At 48.4% G+C, this 20,661-nt stretch overlaps 1 protein-coding gene across 1 annotated transcript; it reads right to left on the bottom strand.

Annotated features, from left to right (window-relative positions):
- Positions 1-3,899: 3,899 nt before the first annotated feature.
- CYP2E1 (cytochrome P450 family 2 subfamily E member 1) lies at positions 3,900-17,077 on the bottom strand. The gene is made up of 9 exons (XM_082719037.1): positions 16,860-17,077; positions 15,768-15,927; positions 10,137-10,286; positions 9,662-9,822; positions 9,079-9,255; positions 7,618-7,759; positions 5,956-6,143; positions 5,391-5,532; positions 3,900-4,631 (listed from the first exon to the last, which is right to left on the bottom strand). Exons 1-9 carry the CDS (start codon positions 17,034-17,036, stop codon positions 4,444-4,446), a joined length of 1,485 nt encoding a protein of 494 aa, XP_082575163.1. The 5' UTR covers positions 17,037-17,077; the 3' UTR covers positions 3,900-4,443.
- Between the last annotated feature and the right edge of the window lie 3,584 nt (positions 17,078-20,661).

The following is a 20,661-nucleotide window of genomic DNA, read 5'->3' as shown; positions in this document are numbered from 1 at the left end:
AGAGACTATGGACTCTGAAAAACAATCTGAGGGTTTTAAAGGGGCGGGGGTGGGAGGTCGGGGTACCAGGTGGTGGGTATTATAGAGGGCACAGATTGCATGGAGCACTGGGTGTGGTGCAAAAATAATGAATACTGTTATGCTTAAAATAAATAAAAAATAAATTTAAAAAAATAATGTGGTATTTAACTTACTGTCAATAAAGAGATTTCTAATTATGAAAAAAAAAAGTTGGGTATTCATCCTTTCTGATGGAGGCTTAATACTTCATAGTGTATATGGACCACATCTTCCTTATCCATTCATCCATTGAAGGGCATCTTGGTTCTTTCCACAGTTTGGCGACCGTGGCCATTGCTGCTATAAACATTAGGGTATAGATGGCCCTTCTTTTCACGACATCTGTATCTTTGGGGTAAATACCCCGTAGTGCAATGGCAGGGTCATAGGGAAGCTCTATTTTTAATTTCTTGAGGAATCTCTACACTGTTCTCCAAAGTGGCTGCACCAACTTGCATTCCCACCAACAGTGTAAGAGGGTTCCCCTTTCTCCACATCCTCTCCAACACACGTTTTTTCCTGTCTTGCTGATTTTGGCCATTCTAACTGGTGTAAGGTAGTATCTCAATGTGGTTTTAATTTGAATCTCCCTGATGGCTAGTGATGATGAACATTTTTTCATGTGTCTGATAGCCATTTGTATGTTTTCATTGGAGAAGTGTCTGTTCATATCTTCTACCCATTTTTGATATGATTATCTGTCTATGGTCAAATAATCTTCGACAAAACAGGAAAAAATATACAGTAGAAAAAAGACAGTCTCTTCAAAAAATGGTGCTGGGAAAACTGAACAGCTATATGTAGAAGAATGAAACTCAACCATTCTTACACCGTACACAAAGATAAACTCGAAATGGATAAAAGACCTCAATGTGAGACAGGAATCCATCAGAATCCTAGAGGAGAACATAGGCAGTAACCTCTTTGACATCAGCCACAGCAACTTCTTTCAAGATATGTCTCCAAAGGCAAAGGAAACAAAAGTGAAAATGAACTTTTGGGACTTCATCAAGTTCAAAAGCTTCTGCACAGCAAAGGAAACAACCAACAAAACAAAGAGGCAACCCACGGAATGGGAGAAGATATTTGCAAATGACAGTACAGACAAAAGGTTGATATCCAGGATCTATAAAGAACTCCTCAAACTCAACACACACAAAACAGATAATCATATCAAAAAATGGGCAGAAGATATGAACAGACACTTCTCCAGTGAAGACATACAAATGATTGACTTATTTCACCTACAAATCCCCTCCAGTTCCATCCATGTCGATGCAAATTGTGGGTATTCATCCTTTCTGATGGCTGCGTAATATTCCATTGTATATATGAACCACATCTTCTTTATCTGTTCATCTGTTAAAGAACATCTCGGCTCCTTCCACAGTTTGGCAATTGTGGACATTGCTGCTATGAATGTTGGGGTGCACATGCTCCTTCTTTTCACTACATCTGTATCTTTGGGATAAATACTCTGTAGTGCAATTGCTGGGTCATAGCATAGCTCTATTTTTAATGTCTTGAGGAAACTCCATACTGTTTTCTAGAGTGGCTGCACCAGCTTACATTCCCAACACTGTAGGAGGGTTCCCTTTTCTCCACACCCTTGCCAACATTTGTTGTTTCCTGTCTTGTTAATTTTTGCCATTCTAACTAGTGTAAAGTTGTATCTCTCTGTGTTTTGATTTGTATTTCCCTAATGGCTAATGATGTTGAACATTTTTCAAGTGTCTGTTGGCCATTTGTATGTCTTCTTTGGAGAAGTGTCTGCTCACGTCTTCTGCCCATTTTTTTTTATGTGATTATCTGTTTGAGGGATATTGAGTGTGAGGAGTTTTTTATGGATCTTGAATATCAGCTCTTTGTACTGTCATTTGTGAATATGACATGATAGTTTATATGGAAAACCCAAAAGATGCCACCCCCAAACTACTAGAACTCATACAGCAATTCAGTAATGTGGCAGGATACAAAATCAATATACAGAAATCAGTTGCTCTCTTTCATACTAACAATGGAAATACAGAAAGGGAAATTAGAGAACTGATTCCATTTACTATTGCACCAAAAGTCATAAGACACCTGAGAATAAGCCTGACCAAGGAGGTAAAGGCTCTGTACTCCATTTCTCCCTTTTGACATGGGAGTGTCTATCAGACGCCTGCCCCACCACATAACTCCTTTAGCATCATGGGTAACGGCTGGAGAGGGGTTTTGCTTGAGAAGAAACAGTGCCTCCAGCCTCACCCCATTTGATTTAGTGGGTATTTAGAGGAGAAAGGATTTTGGACTTAAACGCTGACTGCAAGCAGTAAGACTTTGAAGCTGCTGGGATGGAGGGAGGGTATTCTACACTGGGAAGATGTGAATTCGGGGAAGCTAGGAATGGAATGCTATAGACTAAATGTCTGTGTCCCCCCAGAATTCCTATGTGGAAGCCCTAATCCCAATGTGATGGTCTTAGGAGGAGGAGCCTTTGGGAGGTGTTCTGACCATGAAGGAAATCAGTGCCCTTAGGAAAAGAGGCCAGAGAGCTACCTAGTTCCCTTTCTGCACATGAGAACACAGCAGGAAGTCATACATCTGCAACCCAAAAGCCATCTGCCCTCTCCAGAACCCCACTCTGCTGGCATCTGGAGCTGGCACTTCCAGCCTCCAGACCTTTCAGTCAGTGATAAGCCCGAGTCTTGTGGCACCTCGTTACAGCAAACAGACCAAGTCATTCCTCTGTTCCCTTGTCCACCCCACCCTTTCTCTTTCTGTTCTGCCAAAGGTGGTTCAGATCAGTGGAGGGTTTCTTAAGTTCAGACTAATTTTCCAGCTAGTTTTACCTGGCAGTCCATGCTTGCCCTTGAGGGGACAACAGGGCTCGTAAGAGCTGGAGCTCAGGAGACCACAGCATGGAGGCATTCTGGAATGTGCTGATCAGGAACCAACCCAAGTCTATTGAGAGCTGGCTGCTGCCCGAATCCATTGAGCGCTCACACCCCAACACCCCCCACTCTCCCTCCCAACGTTTTCCATCACTTTTGAGTACTTTAGGATTTTCCTAGACATTCTCTCACTTTAAATTCCCAGAGAAAATGAAAAGACACGTTCTTATCTTTTTCTGTTGGAAGCAGTATTACTCTGTGTAGGTGTGTCAGGAAAATGACAGACAGCTTTCAGAATGGGGCAGCCATCCCTCAGTTTGTGATTTGCCCCTCTGTCAGTGTTGGTTTTGCTAGTGCCTCGTGGTGGGTAGGATGGCACACACGTCCCAATCCCGGAGCCCGGGGCTATGCTATCTTACCTGGAAAAGGGGTTCTGAATGTGGGATGAAGGTAGGAGCTCTAAGACAGGGAGACTATCCTGTGTTATCTGGGGGGGCCCATGATCCTCACAGGACCCATATAAGAGGGATGCGGGAGGTCAGCCAGAGAGAGACTGAAAGCTGCTACACAACTGGCTTCGAAAATTACTCATTTTATTAAGGAACATTTATGCAGGACTTCTGGTTGCCCCACAGGTTCCAAAGACTCTGCAAGCCTCCACGGCCCAGCCCTCACAGGCTATGGGGTAGAGGGGCCTCCATCAGTCTCGTCCCACAGGTGGGCAGTCAGAGCATGAAGGCCGAGCACCCAGGGGGCTTTGGTGAGAGCCGACAGGGTGCGGACAGAGTTCTTGTTCCAAACTCCTCTTCTGCTTCACGACATGATTTAGTTCACTGAGCAGACTGATCGCTAGTTATCTCCTCACTTCTGCCTTATTCTACCCGGGGTTCCCACGAGCCTAGAGTTTCTGTTCCAGGTACAAAGTCACGTTTTAATGATAAGAGATAGAAACAGATGTCTATGTTGACTTTTCAGACATATTTTAATCTTAAAATATAGCACGTGATGCTGAGAAGTGAACCCAAAGGAACAACGTCATATCCCAGGGACAGATGGTAGCAGATACATTTTTGACATGGTTAACAAGCCTTCAAAGGTCTATTATTTTCTGCTTTTCCAAACTACAAAACAGCATTGGTATTCTTTTTTGTGAACCCTGGTGGCTGGGCTACTTTGCTTTCCTGGAAAAGGCGTGTTTACCTTTCCAGAGTACCGCTCACCCTTGTTTCCAAGGACCCCAGCACAGACTCAACTAGGTCGCAGTTTGTTTCAATTTGTTTAATTAGCTTTATACATTCTTTTTTGGACTTTGCTGCCAAATTTCATCTGATGCACATAACTGTGGAAAGCAGCATCTCTAGCCCGATTTATTCCCTGTGAAGCCGACTGCTTTCACTGAGACTCTGCAGAAAGGGCCTTCCTGGAGGGGCCAAGCCGAGAGGGTGTGGGGGCCTGGGTTAACTCCAGGTTTGCCCCAAAGAGCCTGGGGCAGGGGTGGGGGTGGTGTTCAGCCTGAGCGGGGAGTGAGACAGAGTTTGTAATGGGGTGGGATCTTGGCAAACCCGATGGCGATGGGACTGAGGTCAATATCCTTGGGGTCAACAAGAGACTTCAGGTTAAAGTGTTGCAGAATAGCGGTCAAGAACAGGAACAATTCCATGCGAGCCAGGCCTTCTCCGACACACACCCGCTTTCCTGGAAGTGACAACAGTGCTCCTGAGATTCTGAGGCAGCACAGGTGAGGCGGGGCGGGGGACTGGGTGGAGGGGGTTGTGGGTAAACTGTCACCCTCAAGCAGAACGGACCCCTCTCTGCCCCTTAGAAGGAAGCACATGACACCGTTCAGTATAAAAATATCTGTGATAGACATATTTAGGGATAGGGCTTCATATGGTCTCCTTCACCAGGACTCAGCAGCATAAACCTATATGGGGTTGGAACAGTGATCCCTGCCCAGTGCTCCCCTAACATCCTGCAGGAAAGAAGTGGGGCCACAGTTGGAAGGCGGCCTCTAACACGGAGTATCAGGGATTTGCTTACATGGACTCCCTCCCGCCAAGCACTGAAAGTGCCCTGGGAGAGACCAAGGGTCTGAGAGAGGACGCGAGGACACAGCCTAGGGAAGGCCAGAGTGTCCCATGGTGAGTCTCAGTAACCAACCCTGAGGTTTCAGTTACTGACCCTTGTTTAAAAGTATGGAGAATTAGGTAATAAAGTTTTGAGGGATTTTCACTAAGCACCATTGGGTAGGGTTTTAGCGCTGAAGAACGGTATCTGCTATGCAGAAGGGAAAATCCCTCTCGCTCCCAGGACCTCTGACGAGAAGATGCCATTTGGCCTCTGTGGACGGGAAGAAGACATCTGGGTCCCCGCACCAGTGCGTGACCACGGCAGAGAGCGGCAATGAGGGACAGTTCCCAGGGAAGACCCTCCCTACATCTTCCCTCTTCTCACCTGCGGAAAATGCTTTAAAATAGTCACTATATTTGAATTTCCCATTTTCGTTCAGAAAGTGCTCTGGCTTAAACGTCTCTGGGTCAGGGAATTCTTGCTTGTCAAACAAGAGGGAGTCCAGGGTCGGAATTACAACCGTGCCCTAGAAGGAACAAAGGCTGGCGTCAGTGAAGTTGCCAGAACATGGGCTTTCCACGGGGGCTCCCGGCAGGAGACGTCGTCTGCTTCAGGACTAGATGGGAGGCAGTCAGGGGCCGATTCTAAACAGAAGCGAGAGCTCTAATCTCATCACGGGAGGAGCTCACCAGCTAGATGGTACTATCCGTGGTTCCTGGGGTGGAAGTACCACAAAGCCAGGCACTGGCCCAGGGTTCCCTTCCATTTCCTCCACGGCTTGGTCACCAGGTCCATGTGAGGACAGCTGGGGAAGCAGCACTCCAGGGGGAAGAACACTGGCCTGCCCCCCCCCCATTCAGCCACATCTGTCAAGGGACCCTGCCTTCCCGTGGGCCAGCAGAAGGGCTGGCGGGTGGTGCTCAGACATGCATGCCAGGCCCCATCTGACCTTGGGGATGATGTAACCTCTGAACACCGTGTCCCGGTTTGCTTCATGGGGCAGGTTGGAGGGCAGGAGGTCGATGAACCGCTGAATCTCATGTACCACGGCGTCCATGTAGGGCATCTCCAGCCTGTCCTTGATGGCAGGGATGCGGCTTGGCCCGATCACCCTGTCGATTTCTTCGTGGAGTTTCTCTGCCGAGACGTGAAGAGGACAGAGGCAAAGGACCCGCTCCGGGCCAGCTCACACCCACTCACCGCCCAGCAGAGGCTTACAGGGCACCCTCAGCAGTGCTTGGGGGTGTCCTGGATGCTGGGGACCCTTGGATAATTCCTCCACGAAGGCCAATGAGAGTCACGCTCTGTGAGGCTAGGGCCAGCTGCTAGCTGATGGCAGCTAACCCAGTGCCTGACCTGACGCCCGGAGTAGAGGGTAACAAAAGGTCTTAGAAATTTCAGTCGGAGGGAAATCTCTGTATTAATTATTACCCCAGGCTGGTTTACTGCATGCTTCAGGAGCTGTGGAGGTGAGAGGCAGAATGGAAACGGGTGCATGTGGCCTTCTGCATGAAGAATGGAGGAGCAGAGTCTGGGCCTCCCTTACTGACAAGTTGCTGGGGCCTTTGCAGTATGCTGAGTGAATGACAAAGTCGTGTGCTGTATGGTTCCCAGGTAAAAGTGTGAAACTCATGCTGACACTGAACCAGCACTAAGGGTACGAAGCTGAGTGCAGAGGTGACACACAGTCCTGGGACAAGCCTGGGGTGGGCAGGGCTTCGGCAACAGGTTTCCAAGAGCCCCAAAGCAGCTCCTGTGAAGGCTAACACATGTCAGATCCAGCAATGGTGTGAGGGTGTCAGTCCTATTTACTTTCTGTCTTTTTCTCTATATGGGAGATTGCTCACAACTAATCACAGTTTCTCAGGCTATAGTCCCCCCGGTCCAGACTGGTCAGAAGTTCTCAGATCTGTGGAAGGCTTTGCTCCAGAGACTTGGGCTCCTTCACCCCTAACCCTTCTGTGAGACAGAAAAAGCAATGCCTTTGGGGCCAGGTCTGATCCTGCACAGGTCACAGTCCGCATCCCTGAGGGAAATTACCTCGTATCCAAAATACCTGCCCTTAAGAACACAGTGTATTTCAGGGCTCCTACCCACGCCTGGCACACAGCAGGAGCCAAGTTATTATGGGCAGCAGCAGCAAGCTTGCCTCAGGGTGATTAGTGTTCCCGGAGCAGAGCCCAGGGGCAGCCGGGACGCTGGGGCAGGTCTTAGGCATGAGGACACCCTCACCCCACCCTGCCCTCTCTCTCTGTGCTATGTGTAGCCAGCCAGGTCTTGTTCCAGGGCAAGGTAGACATTATTTTCACTGTCAAAAGTAGGTTATTCTGTGGAGCAGAATGCAGAAGGCCTGGCTTTTCCACACGCTGCTGCAGGCTCTTCCGTTCTGAAGTCAGGTATGTGTCAGTGGGGCGCGGGGCACGGCATCCCAGAGCACCAGGCACCCATCATACAGCAGCACTTCCACCGAACCCAGGTGGTGAACCCCATGTCACTGCCATGAGGCTTAGCAAGCACGGCCAGCCTTTCATTTCACAGGCAGAAAGCTGCACCCCAAACACTCTGGCCTGACAAAGTGTGGCCCCAGAACCCTGTCTCCTGTGCAGCATACCTTCGACCTCTGGATATTTCATGAGAACCAGGAGCCCATATCTCAGAGTGGTGCTGGTGGTCTCTGTGCCCGCAAAGAACAGGTCAGCCACAGTCACAGCAATATTGTCCAGGGTGAACCAGGGCTCCGAACTGTATCTTTCCTGCAGACATTAGAGACACACAGGGACTCCATAAGAAGAGCCCTTTGGGGCAGGAGAAGAATCAATGGAACAAGATGGGGTTGGGAGGGAGACAAACCATAAGGGACTCTTAATCTCACAAAACAAACTGAGGGTTGCTGGGGGGAGGGGGTTTGGGAGAAGGGGGCGGGATTATGGACATTGGGGAGGGTATGTGCTTTGGTGAGTGCTGTGAAGTGTGTAAACCTGGTGATTCACAGACCTGTACCCCTGGGGATAAAAATATATGTTTATAAAAAATTAAAAAAAATTTAAAAATAAAAAAGAAGAGCTCTTTGGTGGATGAGAAAGAGACCTCTGTCTCCCTCCACCTCAAACACACCCAACAGCCTTGCTGTCAGCTCCACAGAGAGAAGAGGGCAGATGTGCATGAAGTTATCCTGTGGAGACATGATCATCTCCATGGCACAATTAGGGAAACCAAGGCTCCCAGAAGACCGGCCACAGGCAGGACTGTGCTCCTCCCTTGGGCTGTGCAGCTTTGGTGTTCCGCCTACAGAGCGGAGTCGTGGGGGGTGGGGGAGCAAGGAGTGTAGTAAGAATCTCCCTAGTCCTGAGCCATGACCTCCAGCTGCCCGGGACTGAGCTGTGGGGTCCATGCTAACAACCCAAGGGCCACACGCTTCCCTGGGCCTTCTCCACACCTATAGTCAGCACCACTGGGTCGAGGAGGCAGGGACGTCACCAGGACGCCAGACACCCAGGAGGGGCAGTGAGGAGCCCCACTCATGGAAGAGCTTCTCAGACAGCCCCCCGCAGTTGTCCAGGAATTCACATACTGTTCTAGAAGCAAAGAGATGTCAAAGGAGAGAGGAGAAGCTTCACCATCTGGGTGGGGGTCCCAGAGGGCTGTCAAAGAGATGATGCTGGAAGCCCGTGAAGTCATGTACAATTTGGGGTTTACATGCTGATGAGGAGGGTGGAAGGCTTCTCCCCAAAGGAGACACAGTCATCAAAGTCTGAAATGGTGAGGAAGTACAGCCTGGAAGGAACCACCATGAGGGGCCCACACACCCGCCTGGCAGCCACTGAGGGCGTCCCCAGCAAAGCCACCTTGCTGCCCAACGTGTGGACAGTGAGGCCAGCTGGGCAGGCAAGGTCTGCGTCCCCACACTTCTAGCACAGGTGGGATGGTCACATGAAGCCAGGGTGCGGTCAGACCAGGAACATCAGAACATGCCCCCGGGGGCCGCAGGAGTGTCACAGCGTCAACCACCATGTGCACTGCACGCCCCTGCCCACAAGCTGGGTGGGGTCGGGGGCCGGCGTCCGCACCGCACCTTCTGTAGCTCCAGGAGCAGGCAGTCCGTGAAGTCCCGGGGGCAGCCGGCGTCCAGCGACCGCTGGTGCTCCTTCACTCTTGCCGAAGTGTAGTCTTTTATTTCAGACACGTTTCTTAACATTTTCCAATGGCTTCCAGGCAGGTAGTGCAGATAGCTTGGGAAAATGTTATAAAGCTAGAAAAAGAGGGGGAGGGATTTCTATTTTCTTGTCCAGATGCAACATGGTTTTATGTACTGGGCTATATATGTCCTCCGACTTGAACTCATGGATGTCATATTGTGATATTTAGAACATTTGGGCTCACAGTATCTTTTCCGCACCACGCTGTGGGTGTGTGGGGTCGCGTGTTAGCAGGGTCCTGTTTTAAAGGGTAAAACGGTCTCCCGTGGTCAGCAAGGCAAACACTGGGCCCATGGATGTCTTCAGAAGCAACATCCAGGCTCTCAGATGGTGAGTTGCACCAGCCCTGGGGGTTCCCTGGCTTTTGTGGTCCTGTCTTCCTGTCCCCAGGTCCCGTCCTCATCCTTTTCCTAACCTCAGAGGAGCAGACAAGGGCAAGTGCAGACTAAGGGGCCTCACTTGGAGCCAGCCCGTGCTGAGCAGCCTGAAGTTCTCGTTGAAGAGCCTCTGGATCCTCAGAGCCGTCTCGTCCGTGTAGTCGAAGTGCTTACGGAAGAGGATGTCAGCGATGACGTTGCAGGGGGCAAAGCCCAGCAGAAAGGTGGGGTCGAAGGGCTGGCCTGCAACACAGGGGAGTGGTCAGGCCGGCTCCCACCCACTCACACTTTCCAGAGTCTGTGATCTGTCGTCCTAAGCATCCCTGTAATTCTACAAGGCTTGTGGGAGGCTATTGCGGTGGGGGGTGGGGGTCCCTTTACGTTCCAGTTATTCCAGATAAACACACCGGACATGGAGAGGACCAGAGCTGCAGACAGTGTCTGTGGATTAAGGCAACCCTCTCAGCTCCAACTGCTTCAGTTCAGTCCGGGGTCTCGCAGGCCCAGCAAGGCTGCCCACCAGACCATGTGTGCAAAGACCCGGTGGCCACACGCACCCCGGGTGCCCCTGAGCGCCTCCAGCAGGAAGGGGATCTCCCTCTGGATCCGCTCCTCGTTGCCACGCTTCCCCATGCCGAAGTCCCGGAGCATCGTCAGGGAGAGTCTCCGGGTGTCCTTCCAGCCTGGTCCGTTGTTGAAAGTAATCCCTGGGGAAGAGGGGACAGCAGAGCACTTACTGCATGCCCTGGGGCAGAGGGACAAGGTGAGCGGCTCCAGGCGGGAGGGACCCAAGTGGTGAACTGACCGGCCTGGGCACCCAAGCATCTGGGTGTCCAGACGCCTGGCTGGTGCCCCGAGGCTGGCTTTCCACCTGACACCTCACCTCCCCCGGTGTTCTTCCCACCATCAGTTTACTGCCTTTGTCCACTTTGCCCAGAGTCTTCCCACGTGAAACAAAACCACAGCTGCCCACCAGCGAAAGCCCCTGCCCCTTTCCCAGAAGCTGTGCTGTTTCCACTGGTTTCGAACTTCCACACTACAAATTAAAAAGTGTCCTTACTGAAACCTGAGCTGTCATTCGGCTCCCAGACTCTGCCAGCCTCTGGATATGGGGAGACCTCGTGCACATTCCCCTCGGAGGGGCAAGCAGAAGTCTGAGAAAGGCCGAGGCACAGCGCATCCTAGAAGGAAGTCTGGAGGGTCTGAGAGGGACCGGGAGGTGCGAGATGAGGCGGGAAGGGGGCACTGGACACACTAGGGCCCAGTTCCACCCGAAAGGAACATGAGGTAGAGACAACAGCTGGCTGGACAGCATGGCCCCTGACTGGGTGGGAGTGCTGGGTGGGTACATGGCACCCAGGGTCCTCCTTAGAGGGGACGTCCATCGAGGGATGGCATTTGGGTTCCTGCATTTGGGTCTGTGCATGAGGAGCTTTGGGTGCTTGCAGGGCCCTATGGAGCCTGCTAGGTGGATGCCGGGGACACAGCTGGGCAGCCCAAGAGGGATCCTAGACATGTGTGACCATACCCCCACGTGTCTGGGGGGTCCACTGACGTCTCAGCAGTGGCTCCAGTGGCTGCAGCAGACAGATCCTGCCCCAGGACGTGGGGCAGACAAGCGGGGGTCACTAGAGAGTGTGCCCTTGGCAGGCCAGAGGCCAGAGCTGTGGGCTAAGGGTTGAGAAGCTGACAGGGAATGCAGAAAGTGGGAGTGCCCTGGACCTAAATGGCTGTGACATGGGGGCTGGGCGGGGTGGACAAGGAGACAGACAATTTTAAGATGGCTCTGGAAAGAATTGTGTAGCAGGGGGAAGGTGGGAGAGGCCCGAAAATGTGAGCAATGGACAGAGAGACAGAGACAGAGAAAGACAGAGGGACAAAGGGGAGACAGAGAGAAAGAGTTGGAGACTGAGACAGAGACAGAGAGACAGAATGACAGAGACAAAGAGAGACAGGGACAAATAGGTAAGACAGAGACAAAGAAACAAGACACAGAGAGATGAGAGAGAGACAGAGACAAAGAGAGACAGAATGACAAGACAAAGAGAGAGACAAAGACAGAGACATAGACAAAGAGATAAAACAGAGACAGAGAGACAAGACACGGAGAGACAGAGGAATACAAGAAGAAAGAAAAACACTGACAAAGACAGAGAGACATATGAACAAAGACAGAGACAAAGAGACAGAGAGGGACAGAGAGACAAACACAGAGGCAGAGAGACAGACAGAGATAGAGAGACAGAGAGGGAGATCCCAGAGGAGCTAAGACTTTGGAACCCAAAACAGGCTGAAATAGAGACAGTAATGCTTCTGGGTCAGAGCCTCATAAACATTCACTGAAGTGAAATTTATTGGAATTAATGTGGGCCCTGTGCTCAGTATAATGTTGACAGATAACATTTGCATCATTATGTCTAGGGCATCAGAGGTGTCCCATGGACAGGGTCTGGGCCACGTGGCACATGTGAAAATAGGACTTGGGAACCACAGCCAGGACAGGACAAAGCCCCCTGAGTCCAACACACAGAATGTGAATATGGCCCCTACCTGGCTGCATTCAGGGGCCCATGACTTGGACCAGGGGTGGCAGATAAGGGCTCCCTGGAACCAGGATGGAGCTCCTTGACCCCACAACTCCTGCTCTTGTGGGGCAGCAAAGCTCCTCTTGTGTTAATGATAAAAACTGAGGAAGTTAACTTTGCTTTCGGCAACCCCAAAGATGTAAAACCAGCCCACAACGTCCAAGAAAGAAAATCAAATGTCACTGACAGTGACAGGGTTCGACCTTGTGCATGTCGATGGGAATGAGGGGACAGCACATAAGAACAGCAGACACAGCTATAAGCACATCACTTGGAAATTTCTGCATAAAGTGGATACAGGTATTCTAGAGATTTGTCACCAAAGTTAACTAAGGAAAAACTAGAGGCTTCTGAGTTTTTAGGGTAGATGGGAGACTGCTTTCTTCCTCATCTACTTTAGAATCTCACTAAAACTACATGAGCCAGTACCATGCTGTCTTGGTGATCACAGCTTTGTAGTAAAGCTTGAAATCTGGCAATGTGATGCCGCAGTTTTGTTTTTCTTTTTCAACATTTCCTTAGCAATTCAGGGTCTCTTCTGATTCCATACAAATTTTAGTATTGTTTGCTCCCTTTCTTTGAAAATCGTCAGTGGAATTTTGATCAGAATGGCATTGAGAGTATAGATTGCTTTAGGCGGTATAGACATTTTAACAATGTTTATTCTTCCAATCCATGAACATGGAATGGTCTGCCATCATTTTGTGTCTTCTTCAATTTCTTTCATGAGTGTTCTGTAGTTCCTCGAGTACAGATCCTTTACCTTTTTGGTTAGGTTTATTCCAATGTATCTTATGGTTTTTGGTGCTATAGCAAATGGGATTGATTCTCTAAGTTCCTTTTCTGTATTTTCACTGTTAGTGTATAAGAAAAAAATTGATTTCGGTGCATTGATTTTGTATCCAGCCACATTATTGAATTGCTGTATGAGTTCTAGTAGTTTGGGAGTGGAGTCTTTTGGGTTTTCCATATAAACTATCATGCCATCTGCAAAGAGAGAGAGTTGGACTTCTTCATTGCCAATTTGAATACCTTTTATTTCTCTTTTTTGTCTGATTGATATTGCTAGGACTTCTAATACTATGTTGAACAAGAGTGGTGAGAGTGAACATCCTTGTCATTTCCGGATCTCAGTGGGAAGGCTTTCCCCTTTTCCCCATTGAGGATATTTGCTGTGGGTTTTTCATAGATAGATTTTATGAAGTTGAGGAATGTTCCCTGTATCCCTGTACTTTGAAGCATTTTAATCAGGAATGGATGCTGTATCTTGTCAGATGCTTTTTCTGCATCAATTGAGAGGACCATGTGGTTCTTCTCTCTTCTCTTATTAATTTGTTCTATCACATTGATTGGTTTGTTAATGTTGAACCACACTTGCAACCCAGGGATAAATCCCACGTGGTCATGGTGGATAATCTTTTTAATGTACTGTTGGATTCTATTAGCTAGGATCTTGTTGAGAATGGGTACAGAAGGACACTACATCATTCTTAAAGGGTCTATCCACCAAGATCTAACAGTTGTAAATATTTATGCCTTCAATATGGGAGCAGCCAACTACATAAGACATCTGTTAATCAAGATAAAGAGTCATATTGATATTAATACATTAATAGTAGGGGATCTTAACATGCCACTCTCAGTAATAGACAGATCATCCAAGCAGAAAATCAATAAAGAAACAAGAGCACTGAATGACACATTGGACCAGATGGACCTCATAGATATATATAGAACATTCCACCCTAAAACTACAGAATACTCATTCTTCTCAAGTGCACATGGAACCTTCTCAAGAATAGACCACATACTGGGTTACAAATCAGGGCTCAACTAATACCGAAAGACTGAGATTATTCCCTGCATATCGGATCACAATGCTTTGAAACTGGAGCTCAACCACAAGGAAGAGTTCAGAAGGAATTCAAACACCTGGAAGCTAAAGACCACCTTGCTTAAGAATGTTTGGATCAACCAGGAGATCAAGGAAGAACTGAAACAATTCATGGAAACCAATGAGAATGAAGGCACTTTTGTCCAAAACCTACGGGATACAGCAAAGGCAGTCCTAAGGGGGAAAAACATAGCCATCCAAGCCTCCTTCAAAAAAATTGGAAAAATCCAGAAAACAGCAGCTCTCTTTACACCTTAAAAAACTGGAGAATCAAAAACAAATTAAGCCAAATCCACACATAAGAAGGGAAATAATCAAGATTAGAGCTGAGATCAATAAGGTAGAAACCAGAGATACAGTAGAACACATCAATGAAACTAGAAGCTGGTTTTTTGAAAGAATCAATAAGATCAATAAACCATTGGCCAAACTAATCCAAAAGAAAAGAGAGAAGACCCAAATTAATAAAATTATGAATGAAAAGAGATTACGACTAACACCAAGGAAATAGAAACAATCATCAGAAATTATTATCAACAGTTATGTGCTAATAAGTTATGCAATCTAGAAGAAATAGATGTATTCCTGGAAACCTATAAACTTCCAAAACTGAATCAGGAAGAAATTGACAACCTGAATAGACCAATATCTAGTAACAAGATTGAAGCAGTGAACAAAAACCTCCCCCCAAACAAGAGCCTGGACCTGACGGATTCCCTGGGGAACTCTACCAAACATTCAAAGAAGAAATAATACCTATTCTCCTGAAGCTTTTTCAAAAAATTGAAGCAGAAGGAAAACTTCCAGACTCTTTTTATGAAGCCAGCATTACCATGATCTCTGAACCAGGCAAAGACCCCACCAAAAAAGAGAATTTCAGACCAACATCCCTGATGAATATGGATGCTAAAATGACAGTGAGCAAGTGGGAAAGAATCAGCATACACGGTCAGGGGACAGGCAGTGGTGGGCAGCAAGTTCACGGGGCTGTGAGCTGGAGGAGCTATGAGCAGGTGCCCGCAGGGGCTCCAGGATGTCCCAGGAGACACAGGAGGTAGGCACTGTAGTCGGGAGTCCGGTAAACACTCAGACCACCAGATCCCTAATACGAGGCAACTGCCTATTCTCGATATGGGAACCCAGGCTCTGGAGACACAGGCTGCCAAGAGAGGTGAGGCCGGCAGGACGGGATCCCGTGGAAGTCCCTTTGCGAGCCGGGGCTTTTGTGCTCAGAACAGCACAGGTGGCGTATCAGAGGCCTCCAGGGTTAGAATGTGAACTGCAGCTGCCCACAGCCCCACAGACCTCGGGGGCATCCGTGCCTGGTCTTAGGTGAGGGGCCTCGGGGCACGGAGCACCAACACCCAGAAGCAGGGGGCGCTGTGAGTGAGAAGAGCTTTCCAAACTGTGGCCCCAGGAGGCTGGGAGCTCTGGGAGGAAAGCACAGCTCATCCGCCAGAGGCATTTCCCTCTGTGGTATTTCTCTATAACACACCTGTCCTGCTGGTCAGAGTGATGGTGCGGGAGGTCCTGCTTTTTTGGTTACAAGTCTTTCATAGGAGCTTTCAGTAAAGTCTGTCCTAAGCACCTGAACTGCTGAGGGTCTCTTTACTCTTCCATTTGGTTGTACGCTGTGCTAGGTGATCGTCATCCCTGGTATTTCCCTGGCTCCCACCCACCATAGGGGTCCTCTGAAAAGTGGGGCTCACCTCTGTCTTTGTGCAACTGGAATGCGAAGATTTCTCCTCTGCCAGAAAGGTCATTCTTGTGGTCAAGCAGAGCTTCCTTCACCGCCTTGTAGCCATGCAGGACCACAGTGCGCTGGGAGCCCAGGTACAAGGTGAATACCGGCCCGTACTGCTCTGCTAGCTGCAGAGACAAGCAAGGAGCCAAGTGAGACCACTGGGAACTCAGGGAGGAGGTGGGCCACGCTTAAAACCCAAAGTTGTTGTTGACCAAGAGAACACAGAGGGATCTGGAAAAAGACAGTCTTTGTCCAGCCTGACTAGGGAAGACCCTTCGCATAGAAACTTTGTTCTGCAGGGAGCAAGGGCCCAGAATGCCTGGGCTCCTTGACAAAATTAACTTGGTGGGCTGGCTCCTGTCCCACCCCTGAGGATCCTTTGCCAACATCTGCCCCATCACCCCCACTGTCTGCCATCCCCGAAGTCCCAGACCCCACGGTGCTGCAGGAGGACCCTGAGTCAGCACTGTCCTGACCTCCACAAGTCCATCCTCCATGGTGCACAAAGCACTATCAACATCTCCCTTACCTCAAACACTTTCCCCACATGTAAGGTGCTTTATGGCATTCTTTTATTAACTCATGGAATAGATTTAGCAACTCATTCAGTTTTTAGATTCGTTAGCTCATTCACTATTCACAACAGCTGTGGACAGTGGAACCACACCAGAGGTGGGTCAACACCACTTTGTACTCTGTAGTTTGGCATCTACAGTGTGCATCTTGTGGGAACACATGGTCCTCCTTACATTGGGATGGTGAACAGCAGCAGCCCCAGGCACACTGGCCTCACCTAGCCATCCACTGACAAAGCATTTAACCCACGACTCAAGCAGGCTTCTGGGGCCAGCCACGGCCAATGCCCACTCAAGAGCTCAAGGTCCAATCTGTACCACTAACTAAATATCGTTAATATCCCTCTTGGATGCTACTGTTAAGTCAGTTCACTCCTAACAGGCTGGAATTGAATAACAACTTGTCTGACAGTGAATTGAATGCACACACACTATGTCTAATCTCTGAATTCTCCTCCCCTAACCAACAATAATTCTCTTACCTTGGTGAAAGACTTTGGAACATTCTTCATATCTAACTGAAGAAGATTCCCAATAATGGGCAGTGGAAAGGGGCCTGGGGGCAGTTTCCAGCTGCTGTAGATCTGTTTCCAGATAGATATAAGCATTAGTGTGGCCATCCACACCAACAGGGCAACTGTGATGCCCAAGGCAGCCATGGTGCCTTTGGGTTCACTGCTGACTTGTGTGAATGCTCTGAAGCCACAGCTTTTATAACGCACCCTTGGGAAGGAGGGCGGCCAGCCAGCCAATGCCATCTTCCTTTTCTTCTCGCCCAGCGTTATTAGTTTATTATTAGCTACTGTTGGCCATCATTTCCAAAGCTGACTCCTGAGGTGGTTGCATCAGAGAAACTCTGTCCTGGCACCCACCTTATGATGTTCAGTATCTATCAACCCTGGGTGCTGGCACCTGCACCAAAGTCAGCCAACAGCATCCAGGGAAATACCACGCTGGACCTTGGGTCAGAAGATCACCCTGGTTTGGACAGGGGGGTTCAGATTATGTTTACAGGGGTGGCTTAGGGGCCAGATCTAAGGCCGCATCGATTATGTGCTGGTGAGTGCCTCCACGGCAGAGTACCGGATCTCATGCATTAAGAGTCTTCACGTCTGCTCAGGCTCCCACTGGCTGAGAACAGCTGTGTCTGTACACATTTCCCGAGGGTGTAAATGTGGCGAGGGAGCCCGAGGGCAGGCGCTGGTGAGCCTGGACCACACAGGGGTGCAGCTGTGCTCTGAGGCAAGGTCCCACTGTTCCAGGGCCTCTGGCCATAATGGTGCAGAGCGCCCAAATAACATCAAATTCTAAATACAGGAATACGTATCTTTTGAAAATAGTGACATTTTTGAGTACTTCTTTTCAGAAGCAAGGCCTTTTTGTTCATCTTGCATCTTATTCAGTTGCCTGGACCTTCTAGGACGATGCTAACGAACGGTGATGACAGGGCTGGCCTGGTAGGAATGAGGTCCTTTGGCAGGCTTTCCATCACATCTGCTGTTGGTAGTTTGTGGCAAAGACTCAGTCACACTGGAGCCACCTTCTTGTCTCCCTAGCTCACTAAGAGGACCTTGGGTGAGTGCAGAGAGGATAAAATAGTTTCTAGCTGAGACAGTCCTGTGACTTTTCTCCTTGGGTCTGCTGCACGGTGCTGGCTGCAGACAGGGTCTCATGTGACAGCACTCACAGCGCGACATCACCCCCAGTGTTTTCATGGGGTGACCCTCTTTTCACAAGCTGGTGGACTCAACTTATTAACAGTACTTTTGGTTATTTTGTATCTGTGTCTGTAAATAGAATTGGGGGGCAGATTCTTATGTTTTATTAGGTTCTTGCATAAGAATTGTGGGTGAGCAGGGTGGTGGATATTAAGGAGAGCACAGATTGCATGCAGCACTGGGTGTTATATGCAAACAATGAATCTTGGAACACTGCATCAAGAACCAACGATATACTGTATGGTGACTAACATAACATTAAAACAAACAAACAAAAAAAAAGAACTGTGCTAACTCAAGAAAACAATTGAAATGCCCTCCATCTTTCTTTATGTCTGAGATGCTTTAAACCATCAAGAAATTATCTGGACTTTGAAATGTTGTTAGAACTCACTAGTGAAACAACATGGAGAGATTTTATTGAAGTTAAACAATTATTTGTAAAGATTAAAAGACCATATTTTTTTATAATTTTTTTTTTGACAGAGAGAGATCACAAGTAGGCAGAGAGGCAGGCAGAGAGAGAGAGGAGGAAGCAGGCGCCCTGCTGAGCAGAGAGCCTGATGCGGGACTCGATCCCAGGACCCTGAGATCATGACTTGTGCTGAGGGCAGAGCCACCCAGGCGCCCTTAAAAGACCATCTTAATTAAGAAAGTAAAACATGTTCTTTGTAACAAATTCAAACAATACAAAACTGGATAAAGCAAAAAGTGGGAGTCCCAGATCCTCCCTACAGAGGTGGCTTTCTTACTTTAAGACTTATTAGGAAAGAAAAATTGCTACCAATTCTTTTTTGTTATTTCTGATTTTTGTTAGACTTATTGAAAGATTTCCTTTGAGGGCATCTGGGTGGTTCAGTTGGTTAAGTGTCTGTCTTTGGCTCGGATCATGATCTCAGGGTCCTGGATAGAAAGAACTTCATGCCTGGTTCCCTGCTCAGCAGGAAGTCAGCTTCTTTCTCTGCCATGCCCCCTGCTCATGCTCATACACTCTCTCTCAAATAAATAAATAAAATCTTTTTTTAAAAGATTTTATTTATTTATTCGACACACAAAGAGAGAAATCACAAGTAGGCAGGGAGGCAGGTAGAGAGAGGTGGGGAAGCAGGTTCTCCACTGAGCAGAGAGCATGATGTGGGACTTGATCCCAGGACCCCGAGATCATAAACTGAGCCAAAGGCAGAGGCTTAAGACACTGAGCCACCCAGGCACCCAATAAAATCTTTTTTAAAAAAGACATAAAGAGTTCTTTTACACTGACTTAATTCTGTATATCAACTTCATGCGTACACCTAAAAGGGAAGTTAGGGGCGCCTGGGTGGCTCAGTGGGTTAAAGCCTCTGCCTTAGGCTTGGGTCATGATCTCAGTGTCCTGGGATTGAGCCCTGCACTGGGCTCTCTGCTCGGCACGGATCCTGTTTCCCCCTCTCTCTGCCTCTCTGCCTACTTATGATCTTTGTCTGTCAAATAAATAAATAAAAACTTTTTTTTTAAGGGAAATTAAACAAGTGCCTTGGTTGCCATTAACTTTAAACAACCTCCCGTGTGCTGATAGGACCTCTCACTCCTGGTAGGAGCCTTCAACACTTGAAGAATTAGCAGTAGGGAATTGAAATTAAGTCCTAGGAGACTAGCAGAGCCTTCTTTTTAAAAAGGTTGCCTGCCTGGGTGCCTGGGTGGCTCAATGGGTTGAGCCTCTGCCTTCGGCTCAGGTCATGATCTCGGGGTCCTGGGATCGAGCCCTGCATCAGGCTCTCTGCTAAGAAGGGAGCCTGCTTCCCCCTCTCTCCCTGCCTCTGCCTACTTCTGATCTGTCTCTGTCAAATAAATAAATAAAATCTTAAAGTAAAAAATAAAAATAAATAAATAAATAAGAAGTTTGTCTGCCTAAAATCAACAACACAGGAAAACAGGTGTTGGTGAGAATACAGAGAAAGGGAACCCACCTACACTGTTGATGAGAATGCGAGCTGGTGGCCACTCTGGAACACTGTGTGGAGGTCCCGCAGACGAACTACAGATACCACTTCCATATGACCCAGGGCTTGCACGACGGGCTATTTACCCAAGAAATACAGAAACACCAATTCAAAGGGACACACGAACCCCGATGTTTTTAGCAGCATTATTTACAGTAGACGAGAGATGGAAGCCGCCCAAGGGTCCCCTGACTGATGAACGGAGAAAGGAGAGGGGTCTGTGAGTACAGTGGAGAATTATTAAGCCATAAGAATGAAACCTCGCCCTTTACAATGACAAGGATGGGGCTAGACAGTGTTGTGCTAAGCAAAGGAAGTCAGAGAAAAACAGATGCCATAGGATTTCACCCATATGTGGAATTTAGAAACAAAATGACCCGACAGAAAAAGACGAGCCAAGGGACAGACTGTTAACTCTAAAGAATGGGCTGATGGTCACCAGCGGGGAGTTGGGGGGACGGTTAGGTGACGGGATGGAGGCGTGCCCTTGTGCTGAGCTCGGGAGACGTGTGCAAGTGCTGGGCCATGATGCTGTTTCACCTGAGACTCGTACAACACTGTGTCAGCTGTACTGCAGTTAAAATAAA

Source organism: Mustela nivalis (genome assembly GCF_964662115.1).
Source record: "Mustela nivalis genome assembly, chromosome: 2".
Taxonomy (NCBI): Eukaryota; Metazoa; Chordata; class Mammalia; order Carnivora; family Mustelidae; genus Mustela; species Mustela nivalis.
This window is presented reverse-complemented; position numbering and strand designations above follow the sequence as displayed.